This window comes from Bufo gargarizans, chromosome 4 (genome assembly GCF_014858855.1).
Source record: "Bufo gargarizans isolate SCDJY-AF-19 chromosome 4, ASM1485885v1, whole genome shotgun sequence".
Taxonomy (NCBI): Eukaryota; Metazoa; Chordata; class Amphibia; order Anura; family Bufonidae; genus Bufo; species Bufo gargarizans.
In genome coordinates, this window is record NC_058083.1 from 296,089,955 (window position 1) to 296,115,430 (window position 25,476).

Below are 25,476 nucleotides of genomic sequence, written 5' to 3' on the forward strand. Positions count from 1 at the left end.
ACCATGATCATACTGTAAAGCTGGTCATACCCATAAGATACTGTCCATACTTGCCGATTCCAGTGGGACAGGCCAATCAGTTAATGTGTATGGGAGATGTCCGACTCCACTGACTGCAGATATCAGGAGATAGAAGGATCAGGCTACTGGATTTCTAGATCAGATCATTTTGTTCTCTGGAAGATAACCGCCTGCCTGAGATATCTAGCAGAGCTCTCTTCTTCTCTCTCTGTTCAGAACACATGCATGCTTGGCCGAATGGGTATGTGTAGGGAGGGGTAAAAGAGCATATGGTCGGCCTCAAGCTATGTTCAGTAGTAACAGAATTTATGTTTACCTGGGGAGTTTCCGGTCCATCTTCTTGCAGACTTGCCATGAATTGTACCCTTTGCATTTTGTAAAACTCTATTCACTTGCATTAGGCCCCTTTTCACACGAGCGTGACGGATTAGGTCCGGATGCGTTCAGTGAAACTCGCACCATTTCGCAAGCAAGTTCAGTCAGTTTTATCTGCGATTGCATTCAGTGGTTCCGTTTTTTTCTGAGCGGGTGCAATGCGTTTTGATGCATTTTTCCTGCGCGTGATAAAAAACGGAAGGTTTACAAACAACATCTCTTAGCAACCATGCGTGAAAATCGCACCGCATCCGCACATCACTTGTGCGTTGTGTGAAAATCGCACCAGAACATGCTGCGATTTTCACGCAACGCACAAGTGATGTGTGAAAACCAACGCTTATGTACACAGACCCATTTAAATGAATGGGTTCGCACTGCACCTGTGCGGAAAACTCGCTCGTGTAAAAGGGGCCTTACTGTGTAATCTGTTTTCTGTGCAGAATCAAAACTAATAATCCATAACAAATCCACAGCAAATACTTCACAGCACACTAACCAACTTCGGTACTGGTAAACTATGGCGGCCATCATGTGAAACGAACATATAGAACATACATTTGACAAATGTTATATGGCCTATAAGCAATGAGGGGCAACATTTTAGCTGATGAGTGACACACCGCTGAAATCAGCATTTCTGTCACTACTTTATACTGCCCTCAGTAAGGTCAGCAAAAAAGTGGATGACATGTTCCCTTTAAGGCACACAGTCACAGCACTGTAAGGCTCCATTCACACGTCCGCTATTCTGTTCCGCATTCTGCGGAACGGAATTGCAGACCCATTCATGTCTATGGGGCCGCACGATGTGCTGCCTGGATCTGGAATTGCGGGTCCGCAATTCCGTTTCCGAAAAAAAAAATAGAACATGTCCTATTTTTATCCGCAATTGCGGACAAGAATAGGCATTTTCGATTAAGTGCAAGCGATGTGCGGTCTCCAAAATGTGGAACGCACATTGCCGTGTCCGTGTTTTGCGGATCCGTGAATCCGCAAAACACACACGGACGTGTGAATGGACCCTAAAACACTGTATTCATAGCCATATAAAGCTGTGGTCCTTTTCTGGTTGGGGACCACACTGTCATCCTGAAGCAATTCCAAGGGCCGAAAATATAACTTAAAGGGGTAGTATCAACTGAAATACTATTATGGCATATTGAACATACAGTATATATTATAAATGTCTAGTTACACTTCTAGTACATGAAAGATACATGTGAGCAGCCACAAGACATAGCCATACATGTCTGTCAGCAGTGGCCCCCAGGCTGCAGGTTGTGCACCCCTGTCATAGCTCCATGAAAAATACTGTATACAAAGTAAACTCCATTAGTCCAGTTTCAAAAGAGCGTGTTCGGTCCGGGAAACATGCACCGTGTGATGCCCACATTTCCCAGACCGAACACTGCTCCCCTAATCCGGACTCGCAAGGCATGTCTCTTACGTTGCCCAATCTCCATTTGTTTATTAATGACATTGGAAAGATTTATATAACAGTATTTTATATATCAGGTTCTTTCAGCTTACATGGCTCAAAACAGAGGCTGAAATGTACAGCTCCAGGGCTCCACCTACAGTTTAAGTTCTGTATCTGCTGCTGTATTTTTACATGACGCCTGGCTCTCCAAAATGTAAACACTGAGGGGCGTACTTTATGCCACATTTATCAAATGTCACAGGTTGCTTAATAAATTTGCCTTATCCTTAGGCCTCTTGCACATGACCATATGCCCTCAGAGACATACGGTCCGCGAGCGGCCATATGTCCAGGAGCGGCATTGATCGTGCACACGGGAGTACACAGCATCATAGGTTACAATGATGCTGTGCATGTCCAGCCGCCCGCGGGGCTATTGACCCGCACTCATATGATCCTATGAGACAATAGCCCCGTGGGCGGCCGGACATGCACAGCATCATTGTAATCTATGATGCTGTGTACTCCCGTGTGCACGATCAATGTGCTGTATGTCTCAGAGGGCATACGGTCGTGTGCAAGAGGCCTTAAAGGGAACCTGTCATCAACTTCTTTATGCTGCCCATATTAACAGCAGCATAAAGCAGAGACAGGTGAGTTGATTTCAGCCGTCTGTCATTTATAAGTTAAAAGTAAGTGGTTGCCGACAACCAACATCACAATCACTGCAGACTGGGCCTGGAGAAGAGTCGTGGCCACCTGAGTCATGGTTATTCATAAATTCTTGCCCACCTGCTAATGGCTGACAGTCTTCTACCTAGTTTTCTCCCTGTCTCTCTAGGAGAGAACTGCCAATCATCAGCAGATGGGTGATAGTGCAGGAGATTATGAATAACCAGGACTCTTCTCAGGTAGACCTGACTCTTCTCCAGGCCTGTGCTGCAATGGTTACGATGCTGGTTCTCAGCAACCACTGACTTTTAGGTCATGAGTGACACATCGCTGACATCAGCATTTCTGTCACTATATTATGCTGCCCTCAGTGAGGTCAGCATCAAATTGATTACAGGTTCCCTTTAACCTGTTCCGGACATAGGGTGTACAGGTGCATCCTGATGTCCTGGTACTTAAGGGAGTAAATCATTGAGCAGGCACCTTAGGTCAATGTGCGGGGGGGAGGGGGGTTGGTGACCTGCGGTTTGCGACTTTTACTGTAGGTTGCGGCGGCGGTGCCATCAGGTCCCCGTGCGGCTGTAGGGGAGACCCGATGGCATGGAAGGCAGCGCGATGCCTTTTCCTGTGACGAGCCTGTGAGATCCAGCCCCCTGGATCTCACTGGCCGGAAGCTGTATGAGTAATAGAATGTGTCGGCAGATAAGAACCATTTGGCCCATCTAGTCTGCCCAATATACTAAATACTATGAATAGCCCCTGGCCCTATCTTATATGAAGGATGGCCTTATGTCTATCCCCTGCATGCTTAAACTCCTCCACTGTATTTGCAGCTACCACTTCTGCAGGAAGGCTATTCCATGCATCTACTATTCTATAGAAACATAGAAATAGTAATATACACTGTATTACTCATATAGCCAATGCATTCCAATACAGACGTTTTGGAATGCATTGTAAAGGGAATCAGACCCCAAACGTTTAAGTCCCAAAGTGGGAAAAAAATAAAGTGAAAAAAAGTTGAAAAAATAAAGTTTTCCCCACAAAATTCAAAGTTTCAAGTAAAAAAATAAATAAAAATACGTAATTTCCCCCCGAATAAAGTTGAAAACAAATTGGTAAAAAATAGGGAAAAAATAAATAATGTTGACATATTAGGTATCGCCGCGTCCGTATCGACCAGCTCTATAAACAGATCACATGACCTAACCCCTCAGATGAACACCGTAAAAAATAAAAACTGTGCTAAATAAACTATTTTTTTGCCACCTTACTTCACAAAAAGTACAACAGTAAGCGATCAAAAAGGCGTATGCCCACCAAAATAGTACCAATCTAACCATCACCTCATCCTGCAAAAAATTAGCCCCTACCTAAGACAATCGCCCAAAAAATAAAAAAAACTATGGCTCAGAATATGGAGACACTAAAACATCATTTTTTTTGTTTTAAAAAAAGCTGTTATTGTGTAAAACTTAAGTAAATTAAAAAAGTATACATATTAGGTATCGCCGCGTCCAGTAATAACATGCTCAATAAAAATATCACATGACCTAACCCCTCAGGTGAACACTGTAAAAAAATAAAAAAAATAAAACGGAGTAAAAAAAGCCATTTTTGGTCACCTTACATCACAAAAAGTGTAATAGCAAGCAATCAAAAAGTCATATGCACCCCAAAATAGTGCCAATCAAACAGTCATCTCATCCAGCAAAAATCATACCCTACTGAAGATAATCGCCCAAAAACGGAAAAAAACTATGCTCTCAGACTATGGAAACACTAAAACATGATTTTTTTTTGTTTAAAAAATGAAATCATTGTGTAAAACTTACATAAATAAAAAAAAAAGTATACTAGGTATCGCCACTTACGTAATAACATGCTCTATAAAAATATCACATGACCTAACCCCTCAGGTGAACACTGTAAAAAAAAAAAAAAAAAAAAAACGGAGTAAAAAAAAGCCATTTTTGGTCACCTTACATCACAAAAAGTGTAATAGCAAGCAATCAAAAAGTCATATGCACCCCAAAATAGTGCCAATCAAACAGTCATCTCATCCAGCAAAAATCATACCCTACTGAAGATAATCGCCCAAAAACGGAAAAAACTATGGCTCTCAGACTATGGAAACACTAAAACATGATTTTTTTTTGTTTAAAAAATGAAATCATTGTGTAAAACTTACATAAATAAAAAAAAAGTATACTAGGTATCGCCGCTTACGTAATAACATGCTCTATAAAAATATCACATGACCTAACCCCTCAGGTGAATATCGTAAAAAAAAAAGTTGTAAAAAAAGCCAATTTTTATTCACATCCATGACAACCTGCTCTATAAAAATACCACATGATATAACCTGTCGGATGAATGTTGTAAATAACAAAAATAAGGTGCCAAAATAGCAATTTCTTGTTACCTTGCCTCACAAAAAGTGTAATATAGAGCAACCAAAAATCATATGTACCTTAAACTAGTACCAACAAAACTGCCACCCTATCCCGTAGTTTCTAAAATGGGGTAACTTTTTTGGAGTTTCTACTCTAGGGGTGCATCAGGGGGGCTTCAAATGGGACACGGTGTCAAAAAACCAGTCCAGCAAAATCTGCCTTCCAAAAACCGTATGGCATTGCTTTCCTTCTGCGCCCTGCCGTGTGCCCGTACAACAGTTTACGACCACATATGGGGTGTTTCTGTAAACTACAGAATCAGAGCCATAAATATTGAGTTTTGTTTGGCTGTTAACCCTTGCTTTGTAACTGGAAAAAAAATATTAAAATGGAAAATCTGCCCAAAAAGTTAAATTTTGAAATTGTATCTCTATTTTCCATTATTTCTTGTGGAACACCTAAAGGGTTAACAACGTTTGTAAAAATCAGTTTTGAATACCTTGAGGGTGTAGTTTCTAGAATGGGGTCATTTTTGGGTGGTTTCTATTATGTAAGCCTCACAAAGTGACTTCAGACCTGAACTGGTCCTTAAAAAGTGGGTTTTTGAAAATTTCAGAAAAATTTCAATATTTGCTTCTAAACTTCTAAGCCTTGTAACATCCCCAAAAAATAAAATATCATTCCCAAAATGATCCAAACATGAAGTAGACATATGGGAAATGTAAAGTAATAACTATTTTTGGAGGCAATACTATGTATTATAGAAGTAGAGAAATTGAAATCTTTGGTAAATTTGGTATTTTTTTTATTAAAAAAAATGATTTTTTTTACTCCATTTTACCATGTCATGAAGTACAACATGTGACGAAAAAACTATCTCAGAATGGCTTGGATAAGTCAAAGCGTTTTAAAGTTATCACCACATAAAGTGACACTGGTCAGATTTGCAAAAAATGGCATGGTCCTTAAGGTGAAATATGGCCGTGTCCTTAAGGGGTTAACCTCTTCAGGACACATGACGTACCGGTACGTCATGATGCCCTGGTACTTAAGGACACATGACGTACCGGTACGTCATGTGTTGTTTCGATCACTGCCGCCCGGCTGGCAGTGATCGGAACAAGGTGCCTGCACAAATCATTGAGCAGGCACCTAGGCTAAATGCGCGGGGGGGTCCCGTGACCCCCCCCATGTCGGCGATCGCAACAAACCGCAGGTCAATTCAGACCTGCGGTTTGATGCGCTTTTTGCCGTTTCTGATCCCTGCGGTCCCTGACCGCGGGGATCAGAAACTTTACAATGCCCAGAATATATATGTTATTCCTCCCCCTGCACCCCTGAATGATATTATGTGGGCGGGTGGTGCAGGGGGAGGGCTGCGGGCGGTGCGGGCGGTGCGGGAGGCGGGCGGTGCGGCAGGCGGGATCGCGATCCCCCGCCCGCCTCCCATTGCGTAAATCGTTGGTGTAGAGTGGGTATACCAGGGTGCCAGCACATTGCTGGCACCCTGGTATAAACGGCTGACATCGTTGATGCGATGTCAGCCGTTTAACCCTTTCCATACAGCGGTCCGTACGGACCGCTGTATGGAAAAGGTTAACAGCGCAGGGAGCTCCCTCCCTCTCCGATCGGGGGGCTGCTGTGCCTTTGCAGCCCCCCGATGGGAGAGGGAGAGAGCCCCCAGACAGCCCCCCGACACCCCAGTCCTTACCCTTCCCCGTCTGCGAAGTTGTGGCAGACGGGGAAGGTTCCCATGGCAACAGGACGCCTGCTCAGGCGTCCTGCTGTCCATGGTGCTGAACAGATCTGTGCTGAAAGCATAGATCTGTTCAGTGTAAGTAAAATACAGTGCAGTACCCTATATAGAGTACAGTACTGTATTATATAGACATCAGACCCACTGGACTGGATCTTCAAGAACCAAGTGGGTCTGGGTAAAAAAAAAAAGTTAAAAAAAGTGAAAAAAAAGTAAAAATCAAAAAACACATTTATCACTGATTAAAAATGAAAAAAATTAAATTCCCTACACATGTTTGGTATCGCCGCGTCCGTAACGACCTGATCTATAAAACGGTAATGTTACTTTACCCGAACGGTGAACGCCATAAAAATAAAAAATTAAAAACTATGATAAAATAGAAATTTTGCCCACCTTACTTCCCAAAAAAAGGTAATAAAAGTGATCAAAAAAGTCGCACGTACGCCAAAATTGTAACAATCAAACCGTCATCTCATCCCGCAAAAAATGAGACCCTACTTAAGATAATCGCCCAAAAACTGAAAAAACTATGGCTCTTAGACTATGAAAACACTAAAACATCATTTTTTTTGTTTCAAAAATGAAATCATTGTGTAAAACTTACATAAATAAAAAAAAGTATACATATTAGGTATCGCCGCGTCCGTGACAACCTGCTCTATAAAATTACCACATGATCTACCGTCAGATAAATGTTGTAAATAACAAAAAAAAAAACTGTGCCAAAAAGGTATTTCTTGTTACCTTGCCGCACAAAAAGTGTAATATAGAGCAACCAAAAATCATATGTACCCTAAACTAGTACCAACAAAACTGCCACCCTATCCCGTAGTTTCTAAAATGGGGTCACTTTTTTTGAGTTTCTACTCTAGGGGTGCATCAGGGGGGCTTCAAATGGGACATGGTGTCAAAAAACCAGTCCAGCAAAATCTGCCTTCCAAAAACCGTATGGCATTCCTTTCCTTCTGCGCCCCGCCGTGTGCCCGTACAGTGGTTTACGACCACATATGGGGTGTTTCTGTAAACTACAGAATTAGGGCCATGAATAATGAGTTTTGTTTGGCTGTTAACCCTTTCTTTGTAACTGGAAAAAAAATATTAAAATGGAAAATCTGCCAAAAAAGTGAAATTTGGAAATTGTATCTCTATTTTCCATTAAATCTTGTGCAACACCTAAAGGGTTAAAAATGTATGTAAAATCAGTTTTGAATACCTTGAGGGGTGTAGTTTCTTAGATGGGGTCACTTTTATGGAGTTTCTACTCTAGGGGTGCATCAGGGGGGCTTCAAATGGGACATGGTGTCAAAAAACCAGTCCAGCAAAATCTGACTTCCAAAAACCAAACGGCGCACCTTTCACTCTACGCCCCGCTGTGTGGCAGTACAGTAGTTTACGGCCACATATGGGGTGTTTATGTAAACGGCAGAGTCAGGGCAATAAAGATACAGTCTTGTTTGGCTGTTAACCCTTGCTTTGTTAGTGGAAAAAATGGGTTAAAATGGAAAATAAGGCAAAAAGCCGGAATTAGACTTACCGGTAATTCAATTTCCACGAGATCACCACGACGGCTACAAGGAGATTGACCCCTGACCTCTGTAGGGGCAGGAACAGAGAGAGGGTTTAAATCCCCCCCTCCCACCACCAACACCAGTGTGTCCAAAATTACAGAGACAGAAAAAAAGTGGTGAGAACAAAACATACTAAACCGAGGGTATTACTTCATAACCTCCCAGGTAAGGCTTAAGGAAGGGTAGGGAATATATGTGCCGTCGTGGTGATCTCGTGGAAATTGAATTACCGGTAAGTCTAATTCCGGCTTTCCACTTCATCACCACGACGGCTACAAGGAGATATAAAAAATTATAGCTTAGGGGGGGACGACCGCCTGAAGGACTTTCCGTCCAAAAGACAAGTCTGAGCTGGATAGGTCTAACCTATAGTGTTTTGTAAAGGTGTGGATGTTAGACCACGTAGCGGCTTTACAAATGTCTTCAAGGGAAGCTCCGGCCCGTTCTGCCTGGGAGGAGGACATGGCCCGGGTAGAGTGAGCTCTCAAATTTGAGGGGCAAGACAGGTCTTGGGACCCGTAAGAAATGGAAATGGAGTCTTTTATCCACCGTGCTAGAGAGGATCTGGAGGCTTTCAGACCCTTATTCTTCCCCGAGAAGAGGACAAACAGGTTATTAGATCTACGGAAACCCTTTGACACTTCAAGATACCGCAAGACAGAGCGTCTTACGTCTAGAGAGTGGAAGTCCGATTCCCTATCGTTAGAGGGATTATTGCAAAAGGAGGGTAGGACTATCTCCTGGTTTCGGTGGAAATCCGATACAACTTTAGGCAGGAACCCCGGATCCAATTTAAGAATAATCCTATCATCGGTGATACGGAGATAGGGTTCCTGTATCGATAATGCTTGGATCTCGCCTATCCTTCTTGCAGACGTGATGGCCACCAAGAAAGCGGTTTTAAATGATAGATGTTTGATGGAACAATCAGATAGGGGTTCGAATGGAGCGAGAGTTAGGCCGGTGAGTACCACGTTAAGGTCCCAGTTGGGGATCCTAGATTTTAGAGAGGGACGTAGACGGGAGGCAGCTTTCATGAATCTCCTGATCCAGTGATGACTGGCTATATCGCGATCAAAGAAGCAGGCTAGTGCCGAGACCTGTACCTTTAGGGTAGAGGGTCTGAGACCTAGTTCAAGTCCCTGCTGGAGGAAGTCCAAGATCTTCAAGAAATTGGGCGGCTCTAAGTTTGGGGCTGGGTTCCCCATCCATGTACAGAATCTCTTCCAAATTTTTAGATAAATTGAGAAGGTAACCTTCTTCCTACTAGCTTTAAGGGTAGTTATCACTTGGTCCGAGAGCCCCTGTGACCTCAACTTCTGGACCTCAGGATCCAAGCTGACAATTTGAGGAAGCTTGGGTCTGGATGTAGTATTGGGCCTTGGTGAAGCAGGTCCCTCCTGGCAGGAAGAGGCCATGGGTCCTCTACTGACAGATTCCTTAGAGCAGGAAACCAGCTCCTCTTCGGCCAATAGGGAGCTATCAGGATTAGTGTCGTATCTTCTAGGTAGAGTTTCTGGATTACTCTGGGAAGTAGAGGCAATGGTGGGAACGCATAACTGAGATCCCAGTCCCAACGAATTGTGAGCGCATCCAACGCCCAGGGATTGTCCCGTGGGTTTAATGAACAGAACGTCGGTACCTTTGCGTTTCTTTTGGATGCGAATAGATCCACCTGTGGAGTGCCCCATCTTCCTGCCAGCAGCTGGAACACTTCTGGATTCAAGGACCACTCTGTCTGGTCTATCGACTGGCGACTGAGATAGTCCGCTTCTACGTTCAGTATCCCTTTTAAGTGGATTGCGGAGATGGAATTCACGTGGGATTCTGCCCAGTTGAAGATCTTCTTTGTAATAGACATCAGTTTCTCCGATCTCGTGCCTCCCTGGTGAGATAGGTACGCCACCGTCGTCGTGTTGTCTGAGAGAATCTTTACATGTTGACCCCTCAGAAGTATCTCTGCGGTTTTCAGGGCTTTCCAGACCGCTTCTAGTTCCCTGAAATTGGAGGACTGAGAGCGGATAGTTGGGGTCCAGGAACCCTGAAACCAACGGTCTCCCACTGTCGCTCCCCATCCTTTCTCGCTTGCGTCTGTAAGCACCTGAATGTAGGGGATTTTCTCCCAAACGACCCCCAAGGACAGATTGCTTGTGTTCTTCCACCAATCTAGGGAGGTTTTTACTGTCGGAGGGATCATGACCTTCTGATCCAAGGAGGCCTGCTGTCTGTTCCAAGCTCTCAGGATCCACGACTGGAGGGATCTGAAGTGGGACTGGCTCCAGGGGACGGACGTGATGCAGGACGAGAGGAGACCCAGGAGACTCATAGCTTCTCTTATAGGACAGGACCTCCTGTGCTGGAATCGTCGGACCTTTAATTGAAGGTTTCTGACCTTGTCTGGCGGAAGGAAGGTACGTTGTGTTTGAGAATCCAGGATAACGCCCAGGAACTGGATAGTGCTGGAGGGCACTAGGTTTGATTTCTTCAAGTTCACCAACCAACCCAGATCCTGGACAAGGGACAGAAAGGACTGCAGGTCTGTTCTGAGTTCTTCCTCTGAGTTGCCGACTAGGAGGAAATCGTCCAGGTACGGTATGACCACCAGTCCCTTGTGTCTCAAGAAGGCCATCATCTCCACTACCAGCTTTGTAAACACTCTGGGTGCAGATGATATCCCAAAGGGAAGGGCCGTAAACTGGTAGTGACGGATTACCCTCTTGTGGTCCTGAATGGCGAACCTCAAGAACCTTTGTGACTCTGGATGAATTGGGACGTGATAGTATGCGTCCTGGAGGTCTACTGAGCACATCAGGGCATTCCTTTTTATCAATGGAATCAGGGATTTCAGGGATTCCATCCTGAACTTCCGATAGATGACAAATTTGTTCAGGGCTTTCAGATTTATGATCGTACGGAACGAGCCTTCTTTTTTCTCTACCAAAAACAGGTTTGAGTAGAAACCTTGTTTTTGCTGTGTTGGCGGGACCTGTATTATTACGTCCGTTGCCAGAAGGCTTTGGATTCCTTCCAATATCTTTCCGCGTACTTTGGGGGAATGTAGGTTGGTAACAATGAAGCGGTTTGGGGGAGATGAAGAGAGTTCGATCCGGTACCCGGATCTTATGATGTCCCGGACCCAAGGGTTCGGAGTAATGAACTCCCAAGGAGTCAGGAAGTTCTTCAATCTCCCCCCCACTCTGACGTCATTGTTTATCCGAGGGTTTACTCTGGGAGGAGGAGGGGGTAATCCTACCCCTGCCCCCTTTAGGGTAACTCCAGCGTCCTGACTTCCCTTTACCCTTAAAGGGATTGTTCTGGCTAGTGGGGGCCCGAAAGGGATATTTCCTTTTGTAGGGTCTCTCTTCTGGGAATCCCTTTTTCTTGTCCGCCGCTTTCTCCAGGATACGGTCTAGGACGGGCCCAAAGACGTATTCCCCTGAGAACGGGATGGAGCAAAGCTTCATCTTCGATGTGTTGTCGCCCGACCAGCTTTTCATCCATAGGGCGCGACGGGCCGCATTGGAGAGTCCCGCGTCCTTTGCGGCGAATCTGACCGATTCCGCTGAGGCGTCAGCCATAAATGCTGTGGCGGATTTTAACAGGGGGAGGGATCTCAAGATCTCATCCCTAGGAGTATTATCTGTGATACGAGATTCCAGTTCCTCTAGCCACAGTTTCATGGATCTTGCCACTGAGGTAGCAGCGATGTTTGTTTTTAAGACAAGCATCGCTGCTTCCCAAGATTTTTTTAAGAGGCTATCTGCTTTCCTGTCCATGGGATCACGCAGTTGAGAGGTGTCTTCAAAGGGCAAGGCAGTCTTTTTATTGACCTTTGCCACCTGAATATCAATTTTTGGTGTTTCGCTGAAGATTTTAACTTCGTCCGTGTCAAACAACAGCCGGTTTCTAAAGGACCTGGATACCCCCAACCTTTTTTCTGGGTTGGACCACTCGTCCAGCACCATATCCCGTATGTTCTCATTGATTGGGAATACCCGGGTTTTTTTAACCCTGAGCCTCCCAAACATCTCATCCTGGACTGAGTGTGCTTTAGGGGTTTCTTCGACCCCCATAGTGGCCCGGACTGCCCTTAATAGGTCAGGCATCTCGTCCAAGGAGAAGCAGAATCTTTGTTCTGATTCTGGAGTCTCAAGATCAGAGAAGACCACCTCGTCCTCCCGTGTTCTGGAGGACGAGGCCTCCTCCTCTATAATCTCTGGATCAGATAGTGAAGGGGATGGGCCCCTATGTCTTTTTGAAGGGGGTTCATCCCTGGGTAAAGGTATCTGAGATAAGGAGGTTTTGACTTCCTCATGGATCATGGACCTTAGATCTTTAAGGAAAGAAGGCTGTTCCTCGGCAATCACATTAGATATGCAGTCCTTACAGAGTTTTTTACGATAGTCGTCCGGTAGCCGTTTGAGGCAGGACACACATTTGGACTGTTTTTTGATCTTTCTCTGAGCCTCCTTAGTGACCTGGGGAGAACAACCCTAATTAGCTATGGTAAGTACACATGCCAACAGCAGGATATAGCCCCAAGCCAGAGATGTGGAGGAGGAGGAACAGGTAACCTGGTACAGTGTAAAGACAAGTACAGGGTAAGAAAAAAAGCGCTTCCCCACAGGGGACTTACTACAGGCGGCACAGAAGGGTCTCCAGGGGAGCGGGGTTCAGCCGACATGACTGCACACTGGCTCCGGTACACTGACAATCGGCGCTGCTGCGCGCGAAAATTTGAACTCGGAGACGCCTCTGAATGACGTCACTTCCTTTCGGCACCCGGAAGTGACGACGGCCGTTATCCTGAAGCGCTTAGGCGCGCACCCGGCGATAGCCAAACAGGCCCGGCGGGAGATCGCGACCGGGAGCAGGCTCACATATAATAATGGAGCGAGGCCTCCCTCCTTCGCCCCTGCCCAGCGTTAGTACGGAGACCGCAGGAGGGCAGGGGGAACACCCGGTAGGTGTCAGGAAGTTCTGCTATATCTTCATCTCCCCGCAGGGAGACTCTCTCTGCCCCTGTCCTCTGTAGGGACAGGAAACACTGGTGTTGGTGGTGGGAGGGGGGGATTTAAACCCTCTCTCTGTTCCTGCCCCTACAGAGGTCAGGGGTCAATCTCCTTGTAGCCGTCGTGGTGATGAAGTGGAAAAATGAAATTTTCAAATTTCATCCCCATTTGCCAATAACTCTTGTGCAACACCTAAAGGGTTAACGACGTATGTAAAATCAGTTTTGAATACCTTGAGGGGTGTAGTTTCTTAGATGGGGTCACTTTTATGGAGTTTCTACTCTAGGGGTGCATCAGGGGGCTTCAAATGGGACATGGTGTAAATAAACCAGTCCATAAAAATCAGCCTTTCAAAAACCAAACGGCGCACCTTTCACTGTACGCCCCGCTGTGTGGCCGTACAGTAGTTTACGGCCACATATTGGGTGTTTCTGTAAACGGCAGAGTCAGGGCAATAAAGATACAGTCTTGTTTGGCTGTTAACCCTTGCTTTGTTAGTGGAAAAAATGGGTGAAAATGGAAAAATAAACAAAAAAATGAAATTCTCAAATTTCATCCCCATTTGCCAATAACTCTTGTGCAACACCTAAAGGGTTAACGACGTATGTAAAATCAGTTTTGAATACCTTGAGGGGTGTAGTTTCTTAGATGGGGTCATTTTTGGGAGTTTTCTATTATCTAAGCCTCACAATATGACTTCAAACCTGAACTGGTCCATAAAAAGTGGGATTTTGAAGATTTCTGAAAATTTTCAAAATTTGCTTCTAAACTTCTAAGCCTTGTAACATCCCCAAAAAATAAAATATCATTCCCAAAATGCTACAAACATGAAGTAGACATATGGGGAATGTCAAATCATCACAATTTTTGGGGGTATTACTATGTATTACAGAAGTAGAGAAACTGAAACTTTGAAATTTGCAAATTTTTGAGATTTTTTGGTAAATTAGGTATTATTTTGTGCAAAAAAAATAATTTTTTTGACTTCATTTTACCAGTGTCATGAAGTACAATATGTGACGAAAAAACAATCTCAGAACGGCCTGGATAAGTCAAAGCGTTTTAAAGTTATCAGCACTTAAAGTGACACTGGTCAGATTTGCAAAAAATGGCCTGGTCCTAAGGTGTAAAAAGGCGGTGTCCCTAAGGGGTTAAAGGCATCTGTCAGCAGATTTATACCTATGACACTGGCTGACCTGTTACATGTGTTCCTCGCAGCTGAAGGCACCTGTGTTAGTCCCATGTTCATATGTGCCTGCATTTCTGAGAAAAAAAATAAGTTTTAATATATGCAAATGAGCCTCTAGGAGCAATGGGGGCGTTATCGTTACACCTAGAGGCTCTGCTCTCTCTACAACTGCTGCGCCCTCTGTACTTTAATCAAAGTGAAAAAATCATAATGCCTGGTCCTGTCAATTAAAGTGGAGGTGAAATCTGCACAAAGCATTGACATGCTTCAGAAGCCAAATTCTGCACAGAAGGCAAAAGCAAAGTGAACATAAAATTTGTCTAATTGTAATACCACTTTGCTGTGGTATTTCACACAGTAATCTGCAACATGTGCAAGTAGCCTAAGGGCCATTCACGTAGCAGGTCACACAGCGTAATCTTGGTGCAGACAACCTGCCCACAGCCTCGTTTTTCTGCCTCTCATACATCTCAATGGGAGGCAGTGCCACAACTATGCCGAGAAGGGGTATGTACAGGTCCTTCTAAAAAAATTAGCATATTGTGATAAAGTTCATTATTTTCTGTAATGTACTGATAAACATTAGACTTTCATATATTTTAGATTCATTACACACAACTGAAGTAGTTCAAGCCTTTTATTGTTTTAATATTGATGATTTTGGCATACAGCTCATGAAAACCCAAAATTCCTATCTCAAAAAATTAGCATATCATGAAAAGGTTCTCTAAACGAGCTATAAACCTAATCATCTGAATCAACTAATTAACTCTAAACACCTGCAAAAGATTCCTGAGGCTTTTAAAAACTCCCAGCCTGGTTCATTACTCAAAACCGCAATCATGGGTAAGACTGCCGACCTGACTGCTGTCCAGAAGGCCATCATTGACACCCTCAAGCAGGAGGGTAAGACACAGAAAGAAATTTCTGAACGAATAGGCTGTTCCCAGAGTGCTGTATCAAGGCACCTCAGTGGGAAGTCTGTGGGAAGGAAAAAGTGTGGCAGAAAACGCTGCACAACGAGAAGAGGTGACCGGATCCTGAGGAAGATTGTGGAGAAGGACCGATTCCAAACCTTGGGGGACCTGCGGAAGCAGTGGACTGAGTCTGGAGTAGAAACATCCAGAGCCACCGTGTACAGGCGTGTGCAGGAAATGGGCTACAGGTGCCGCATTCCCCAGGTCAAGCCACTTTTGAACCAGAAACAGCGGCAGAAGCGCCTGACCTGGGCTACAGAGAAGCAGCACTGGACTGTTGCATGTCATTCGGAAATCAAGGTGCCAGAATCTGGAGGAAGACTGGGGAGAGGGAAATGCCAAAATGCCTGAAGTCCAGTGTCAAGTACCCACAGTCAGTGATGGTCTGGGGTGCCATGTCAGCTGCTGGTGTTGGTCCACTGTGTTTTATCAAGGGCAGGGTCAGTGCAGCTAGCTATCAGGAGATTTTGGAGCACTTCATGCTTCCATCTGCTGAAAAGCTTTATGGAGATGAAGATTTCATTTTTCAGCACGACCTGGCACCTGCTCACAGTGCCAAAACCACTGGTAAATGGTTTACTGACCATGGTATTACTGTGCTCAATTGGCCTGCCAACTCTCCTGACCTGAACCCCATAGAGAATCTTGGGATATTGGGAAGAGAAAGTTGAGAGACGCAAGACCCAACACTCTGGATGAGCTTAAGGCCGCTATCGAAGCATCCTGGGCCTCCATAACACCTCAGCAGTGCCACAGGCTGATTGCCTCCATGCCACGCCACATTGAAGCAGTCATTTCTGCAAAAGGATTCCCGACCAAGTATTGAGTGCATAACTGAACATAATTATTTGAAGGTTGACTTTTTTTGTATTAAAAACACTTTTCTTTTATTGGTCGGATGAAATATGCTAATTTTTTTAGATAGGAATTTTGGGTTTTCATGAGCTGTATGCCAAAATCATCAATATTAAAACAATAAAAGGCTTGAACTACTTCAGTTGTGTGTAATGAATCTAAAATATATGAAAGTCTAATGTTTATCAGTACATTACAGAAAATAATGAACTTTATCACAATATGCTAATTTTTTTAGAAGGACCTGTATGTCCTTAGTGCAGCCACGGCTCTGCAATCCTCAGCGCTGCTTCCCTTTGAAATGAATGGGAGGCAGAAAGGACATGGCAGCTGGTGGTTTTTGGGTGAAATTTCGGCACAGCTGTCTGTACCTAAATTATGCTGTAAAACCCGTGTGAATGGGCCTTAAAGGGGTTGTCCGGGTTCAAAGATGACATACCTCCATTTTCACCCAGGCAGCCCCCCTGACTTGAGTTAAATCGCGCAGGGCAAAGGCATCTATTGGAGATCCGGTGACGTACCGGGGCTCTCAGGAATCCCGATGACATCACCAGCACTGATGAGCGGGATTTAGCGCTGTCCTAGCCAGTAAAACAACTAGGGCAGCGCTAAAGCCCACCCATCAGAGCCGGTGACGTCACCAAACACACTGCCGGGTGGAAGTTTACGCCCGACAGTGTGTTATGATAAACAAAAGAGCCCGTGCCATGCGCGATTTAGCGCAGGGCAAGGGAGCGCATCGGAGCATGAGATGCTCCGATGCTAGCCTCAGGAGGGCTGCCTGGGTAAAAATAAGGGTATGTCCAGGTTCAGCTCTGAACCCGGACAACCCCTTTAAGGGAATTTTTACACAGACCAATACCTTGTCATAACAAGCGCAGATATAACAAGTCAATTGGCATTCATTTAAAAGGGTTTTCTCATCACATACAATGGGGGCATATCGCTAGGATATGCCCACATTGTCTGATAGGGGGCATATCTGAGAACGGAGTGGGGAAATGAATGGAGGGCGCACTGCGCATGCGCACCCGCCCTCCATCCATTTCAATGGGGCCACCGAAAATAGCTGAGCAGGTCCTCCAGCCACCACTCTCCCCACTCCATTCTCCTTGTAGGTGCGGGTCCCAGAGATAGGACCCGCCGCACCTATCAGACAATGGGGGCAAATCCTAGCGATATGCCCCCATTGTATATGATGGGAATACCCCTTTAAATAGCTTCTGGACTGCCCGATGCAAACTGTAGGGGAACAGACAAGTTCCACATCATCAATATTACATCCCGTTTACAATGATTCTTAGGCCTTGATCAGCCAACAAATTAAGCTTGTTTATCAGCTCATTGCTGCCATGTTTAAAGACTATGACTAAGTTCTTATCTTACTGATACAAATGTGGCTTAGTGTTTATGACCTTTTAGTAATTTAGTCACACAGCTAGACAGTTAACCCTTTGTGACAAAACAGCAGAATATTTTTAATAAAGACAAACTGAAAAAAATATTTTTAGCCCAAAATGAGTAAAACGTAATTATAAAAAAAATTGCTTCTGAAGGTGTACATAGCCTTAAAAATGCCTGTGCACGATACGGCCCTGGCAGCGGGTTCTAGCATTTACAGGTGCCGACCTACAATTAGAGATGCACCAGTGATCAGGCACAGGTGTTCTTATGAATGGCTTGTTTGACCAGTTTAAAGGATTGTGAAGTGATTTATATAGATTACCTATCTTCGGGATAGGTCATCAATATCTGATCGGTGGGGGTCCAAAACCCAACACCCCCACCAATCAGCTGTTTAGGAGGCGGCTTTCCATGCGAGTCATTCCTGGTCTTTACGCTATGCGTCCTCTTCTGTGGAGAGGTACTGATGACCTGTCCTGAAGATAGGTCATAAATATAAATCACTGCACAACCCCTTTAACAACTTGTGTAAAAAGGCCCAAAAACAAAGTTGCAATCTGAGGTCTTGTTTTTTATGAGACAAGTCATATATTTTTAGGATAATCTTTTTTATCTTGCAGCATTCAGTAAAAATTAAAGTAGCACTCCCATAAAAAAATGTTAGTCTCTGACCTCTTACAAAGGTAAACTGTAGTGAAGGTAATTTTCTTAAGAGGGACTGTATTTGGGAGCTACAACCTCCCTTCTGATCCTCAGCTGTGTAATGTGACTGAGGTCTCATGCACATGACTGTATGAGCCCTGACACTGACTCTCCAAATAACACAGGAAGTCAGTTTCCCCATGTATTCCTTCGGGAGCCTCACTCTCATAGGAATGAATAGAGAAGTAACTGACTTCCTGTCCTGTGTCAGTTGGAGATCAAAGTGTTGGTAACATGTAGGGCTGCAGCAAACGATTATTTTAGCAATTGAGTATTCCAAATATAATTTTTATGATTTATACTCTAATAAGAAAAACCTTCTTAAAATAATGTATTGCTTTATAAAAAGAATATTTTTATTTCTTATAGTGCTATAGCAAATAATTGCACACACATAAGGCTCCTTTCACAGCTGTAATATACATTCTGTCAGAAGAACAGCCAGAATGTACCATATCGGGTATAGCTGGATACTGTCGGCTGCCGCAGTGATTGACTGTAATGGGGTCCCGCCGTGTTACAGCATTCGAACTGGGTTTTGTCTGGACCAAAAAAAAAAAAAAACTAAAACACTTTGGACGATACCTAGCATGTATGTCGGAACATGGCCTTGGATCACATTATAGTCAATGAGAGCATATAGCTGGTTGTATTCAGCTATATCCAATACGGTATACTCCAGCAGGCTGTTCTTCTGCCATCCATTTGACATGTCTCCCATTCCCCCAGATCAGCGCCCCACTGCCATCTGCACCTCCATTGTGTCCCCCTCCCCCAGTGCCTCCATGCCATCAGATCAGCCCCTTCATGCCATGTCTCCCACCCAGCGCCATCAGCCCTTCTATGCCATCCATGTTCCACCCCCCCCCTCCCCCAGCACCATCAGCCCCTCCATGCCATTGCCATCCATGTCCCCCAGTTTCATCAGCCCCTTCAAATCACTGGTGCCCCCTTCAAACCCCCCCCGCTAACTTTATACTTACCTTTCCTGGCAGTGTGCGTCTTCTTCCCAGCATGCACTGGGAGGGACCTGACGTCACACACAGCGTCAGCCAGCATGCTGACGATGTGTGCATGCAAGGCCCTGGCCAATGCAGCACGGTGCAGAGTCGGGAGGCTGCGGAGCGGTAAGAGGCTTCACTTAAACACGTGGTCATGTGATTTAACCAAATTTTTTTGCCTCGATTTACATCGATGAATCGTTTCAGCCCTAGTTACATGACATAGCTGTGGATCTGAAGGAACAATATATCTCAAACATACGGGACATGCATGTGTTATTGTATTTTGTGAGATTTTATTTTATTTTAAAAATTGCATTTATTTATTTTGGCATATACTGATCAAACTTGGTATGAGCAGAGGCCAACCCATACTTTGTGGAACCATAACTGACTCTAACACTGATGGCTTATTAATTAGATTTCCAATTAATATCTCATTGGTGGGGTCTCCAGATTGAAGTGTTTGCACAAGCTGCGCATCTTGCTAAAGCAGAAGGGGTCTTTTGGCTTTTCTACAAAACTGCACTATTTTAGGACTAGCGGTGGGAAGGAATTGCAGAACTCTCTCATTCACTTAGGGCTCATACACATGAACGTTTGTGGCCCACGCTGCGGATCGCAAATTGCGATCCACAATGCATAGGCACTGGCCTTGTGCCTGCCGTTTGCAGATGCAGACCTATTCACTTGAAAGGGTCCGTGATCCGCAAGAATCGTTCCGTTCCGCAAAACTCTGTGATATAGAGCGCACAAGGCTGGTGCCCGTATATTGCGGACCACAATACGGGCACAGGCTGCACACGAGTACATGAGCCCTCAAATGGATTGCCCGGTTTCGGATACTGATGACCTATCCGTAAGGGTGCTGTGAGTCATCTGTGCGCGGTTTACCTGCTCACTATCAGCACGGCGGTGGCGAGCAGTCTAATTACAGTTCCTCCGGCCCATTCACGTGAATGGTAAGGAGCAGTTGTAGTTACACCCTGCTCCTATTCAAATAACTGGGGCATTACACCTGCTCACAACCGTCAACAGTGAGCAGGTAAGGCTACTTTCACACTAGCGTTCGGGGCTCCGCTTGTGAGCCCTGTTTGAAGGGGCTCACAAGCGGCCCCGAACGCATCCGTCCAGCACTAATGTATTCTGAGTGGATGCGGATCCGCTCAGAATGCATCAGTCTGGCAGCGTTCAGCCTCCGCTCCGCTGGCGGACACCTGAACGCTGCTTGCAGCGTTCGGGTGTCCGCCTGGCCATGCGGAGGCAAGCGGATCCGTCCAGACTTACAATGTAAGTCAATGGGGACGGATCCATTTGAATATGACACACTGTGGCTCAATTTTCAAACGGATCCGTCCCCCATTGACTTTCAATGTAAAGTCTGGACGGATCCGTCTGAGGCTACTTTCACACTTAGAAATTTTTTAACAATATAATGCAGACGGATCCGTTCTGAACGGAGCCACTGTCTGCATTATATGAGCGGATCCGTCTCAGACGGATCCGCTCTGAACGCAAGTGTGAAAGTAGCCTAAACAGTAAAGAAAACGCAGCGCTCTTCAAACAGCTGATCGGTGCAGGTACTGGACCCTCGCCGATCTAATATTGATCACCTATCCTGAGGATAGCTCATCAATATCGGAAACCAGCCATCCCCTTTAACGTGGCCACGTCTCTTATGACCAAGGACTAATGACCAATGGAGTTTGTATGTTCTCCCCGTGTCTGCGTGGGTCTCCTCCGGTTTCCTCCTACACTCCAAAGACATACCGATAGGGACCTTAGATTGTGAGCTCCATTGGGGACAGTTTGATGCTAATGTCTGTAAAGCGCTGCGGAATATGTCAGCGCTATATAAGTGAGTATAATAAATAAATGACAGCACACACTTTCACAGGAGCTAAACTGTTTCAGAAGCTGAAGGACCCTGCGTTGGACACTGCTGGAGCTCCTAATGCTCAGCATATCTAATCACTGCGTGACCTAGGTTTACCTGTTCCCTGCTAACACTATGGTCATTGCTTCCATCTAACCCCCTGAAGTCCGCCCCAATTTTGGTCTTGGGGACATGAATCTTATTTATTTTCAGTTTAAAATCTGCATGTGTGGAGGTATTCACACAACCGCATTTTGCGGTCAACAGACCGTGAATCCACAAAACACAGGTACCGGCTTCTGTCTCCGGACGTCCTATGCTATATTGCAACATGCGGACCACAGACGGCCGCGCCACAGTTCACGTGGCCGAGGACTTAGTCCGCGGCAAGAATGTGCATGTCCATTCTTAAAGTTTTCCGCGTGGGGCCCTCGCAAAGCCGTAGTTGGAGCCTGCTTGTGGATCTAAAACTAGAGAGGGTCTGCATACAAACCTGCAGCAGGTACACAGTTTTTTGTAGCAAACAAAATCCTCCTCCTGTGGACATGAGACATAAAAGACTGTGGACATGAGACATAAAAGACAGCATCAATTGGTGCAAAGAAGAACCTGGCTTAGTTGGCCACAGCAACCAATCAGATAGCATCTTTCGTTTTCCAAAGGAGCTGTGAAAAATGAAACATGTAATCTGATTTGTTGCCGTGGGCAACTAAGCCAGTTTTCCTTCACGCCAGTTTTGATCAATCTCCCCCTAAGACCCGCATAAAAAGCCGATGTTAGTAAACCTGCCCCACTGTGTGAACACTGCCTTGCAAGATGAAAACGTCCCCCAGTTTAAAGGTTGTTTACGCCATCAAAATGGCGGGTGAAGATCTCCCAGAGTAGTGAGGTAACAGGCCAGCTGCCGGTATTGTGTGTGGAGCAGCGGGAAACGCTGACGAGCGGCGGAGCTTATAGGGAGCAGCTCAGCCCCGAGTCAGGGCGCGAACAGTGCACCGCTCACCCCGCCAAAAAATAATAATAATAATAAAAAATGGGCGACCACTTCTCCCTCTCTGACTGCGATGTCATAGGCTTTGACCTGGACCACACGCTATGCCGATACCGGCTGCAGGAATCCAGCAAGGTGAGTGGATAAGACAGGGCGGTGTCCTGAGAAACAGCACCTCAGGACAGGAGCCCGCCAGCCGCCATGCGGAATCCAGAGCAGCGGATGACTCAGCGCCTAGCACTGTGGTACCGCTTATCACCCGCTCCTGCCCGCGGGCGGCGAGGAAGGGGTTAATCGGCAGTTTGCCAGGCGAACAGGCCCAAATCCGTGCAAGGCAGTCCATGTGAGCATGCGCGATTGTGACGCGCTGCTTTGTGACGTCACAAGGTGCTGCTGTTACCTGCGCTAGGCCCTGCAAATGCTGTGTTGAGGGGAGACTGGTGTCACTGTGGGTGTACGGGTACCTCCCAGTCACTGTACAGAACAAGTCTTACTGGCACAAGGGTGGCATGTTGTGTGCATGCTGTGAGGGGTTTACGTAAACGCCATTGTTCTGTAACGCCACACTCCAAAGCAAGCGACCGTGAGGGTAAATGAGCGCATTCAAGATTTACATGCGAACAATCCGCATGAGTTGGTGCACACTTACATGCAGATTTTCCTCTCCCCATTGGAAAGAGTGGAGAAAATCCAGTCAGGAAAAATTAAATAAATTCACATGCTGCGGATTTTAAAATCGGCACAGAAAAAAAATCTGTGTACATGAGAATTTAAATTTCTCACAGAATACAATGTGCATGGCCTATAGTGCAGATTTTCCAAACACAAATCTGTGAGGAAAATCTGCACGCAATCCTGTTCGTGTGCATGTACCCTTAGGATCCTTTCACCCACACTTAAAAGTATGTGTTCACATGTGACTGGTTAGGGCTCTTTCACATCAGCGGAAGTGATAACGGAAGTGACAAATTCAGCACATAACTGATAGGAACAGAACCTAACAGATCCATTTGACTGTCATGGGATTAAAAAAAAAATTTGTGTAGAAAAAGTCCTGAATACTATTTTTGAACGCTGTGATGGAAGCCCCTCTGTGATGCGGCCTCCCATCTCCCCCCCCCCCCCATCATTGGTGGCAGCGTAGTTCCGATCGGAGTCCCAGTTTAATCGCTGGGGCTCCGATCGGCAACCATGGCAACCAGGAAGCTACTGCAGCCCTGGTTGCCATGGTTACTTAGTAATAGTACAATAGTAGAAGATTCATACTTACCTGCTTGCTGCTGCGATGTCTGTGACCGGCCGGGAGCTCCTCCTACTGGTAAGTGACAGTTCTTTAGCAATGCGCCGCACAGACCTGTCACTTACCAGTAGGTGGAGCTCCCGGCCGGACACGAACATCGCAGCAGCAAGCAGGTAACTATGAATCTTCTACTATTGTACTATTGCTAAGTAACCATGGCAACCAGGACTGCAGTAGCGTCCTGGTTGCCATGGTTACCGTTCGGAGCCCCAGCGATTAAACTGGGACTCCGATCAGAACTCCGCTGCCACCAATGATCGGGGGGTGGGGGGGGAGATGGGAGGCCGCACACTGGCCACCAATGCTGTTACTGCTATAGAGGGAGGGGGGGGGTCTGCTGCCTGGCAGCCCTGAGCTCTTACAGGGGGATATGATAGTACAATTAACCCCTTCAGGTGCCGCATTTTTTCTACAGAACCCCCCATTCGTCCGCTGTTGGCCCTGTATATTTTGGCGCCTTATATTATAATGAGGCGACTCAGTTATACTAGGCAGAGACTCTTATTCTCAGTTATACTAGGCGGAGACTCGTATTCTCGGTTATACTAGGCGGAGACTCGTATTTTCTCTGGGAGTGGTTATCTTCTCCCTGGCTATGAGCGCATCCAATCAGAGCGCCCCGCTCTTAGCCAGAGAGAATGAGCTCAAGGATGTCTACACGCTCAAGTTCTCATGATTCTCGCGAGAACTTGAGCTCATTCTCCCTGGCTAAGAGCGGGGCGCTCTGATTGGATGCGCTCACAGCCAGGGAAAAGATAACCACTCCCAGAGAGAATACGAGTCTCCGCCTAGTATAACCGAGAATACGAGTCTCTGCCTAGTATAACTGAGTCGCCTCATTTATAATATAAGGCGCCATGTTAATATATATGGTGTATCAAATGGGCACACCTCTTATTTTGGCGCATTGCTGGATGTCCATGCACCAGAAACTGAATATTTCAAGTGTGATTTGCACTAGTTTTCGGCTTTAAACCATGGTAAATGACTTGGTCCATGCAGGCAGTAGAGAACACTATTCTATGCAGAGCCATCTTTCAAAAAATGTACTAAGGACGAAGGGCGGCTGAAACATGATGTAAACAGAGTCCACGTGTGTCGGATTTTCTGAATATTAAGGGGTATTCACACTACCGTATTTTTTTGTCCGCGTCCAGTCCAAATTTTTTGTGGATCAGATGCGGTTCCATTATTTTCAATAGGGCCACAAAAGATGCGGAATTCACAGTGTGCTGTCCACATCTGTATATCCGTTTTTCGGCAAAAATAGGGCATGTTTCACACATGCAGAAGGTGAAAATGCAGGATATACACGGCCAGTATCTGTGTTTTGTGGCCAGTATTCGTGTGGTGGCCCTCCTTACTAAAATCAACAGACTGATCACACAGAGTTGGGGTTCATGCACACGAACGTATTTTCTTTCTGTGTCCGCTCCATTTTTTTGAACATGTTCTATTACTGTCCGCATTATGGACAAGGATAGTACTGGTCTATAAAAGGCCAGCTGTTCCGTTCCGCAAAATACGTAATGCACGGCGATGTCATCTGTATTTTTGGGGATCTTGCGCACTGCAAAAATGCATACGGTCTTGTGCAGGAGCCCTTGTGCAAATTTGCCTCAGTGATTTTTTTTTTTTTCCAGCAAAAACTGAAATGGTCAGAAAATGACATTGATTTTGAATTCCTCACCTATAGATTTTGCTACAGGTCGACATGCAATTGCAGAATTCTCACCACTAGATTGCAGATTTCGTTCCACTGCATTTCACTTTCCACATGGCAGAAGTTTGCAGTGTGGATGAAATTTGTATAATCGGATCCACGTGCCTGGTACTGTCATTTACTACAGACTGTACCTTTGCAAGTCTTGACAGAAAATGTGGGTGATTATTGGGTGACCATGTGAATGTGTGGCGGCACCAATTTTTAATATGCAGTGAGGTCTGTACAGTAC

At 45.4% G+C, this 25,476-nt stretch overlaps 1 protein-coding gene across 1 annotated transcript in view; it reads left to right on the top strand.

Annotated features, from left to right (window-relative positions):
* Positions 1-22,088: 22,088 nt before the first annotated feature.
* The window catches only part of NT5DC1 (5'-nucleotidase domain containing 1), a 273,566-nt gene continuing 270,178 nt past the window's right edge, over positions 22,089-25,476 (top strand). The window contains exon 1 of the mRNA XM_044288786.1: positions 22,089-22,356. Within this exon, the coding sequence (XP_044144721.1) occupies positions 22,264-22,356 (93 nt within the window). The 5' untranslated portion in view covers positions 22,089-22,263. The remainder of the gene's footprint in view (positions 22,357-25,476) is intronic.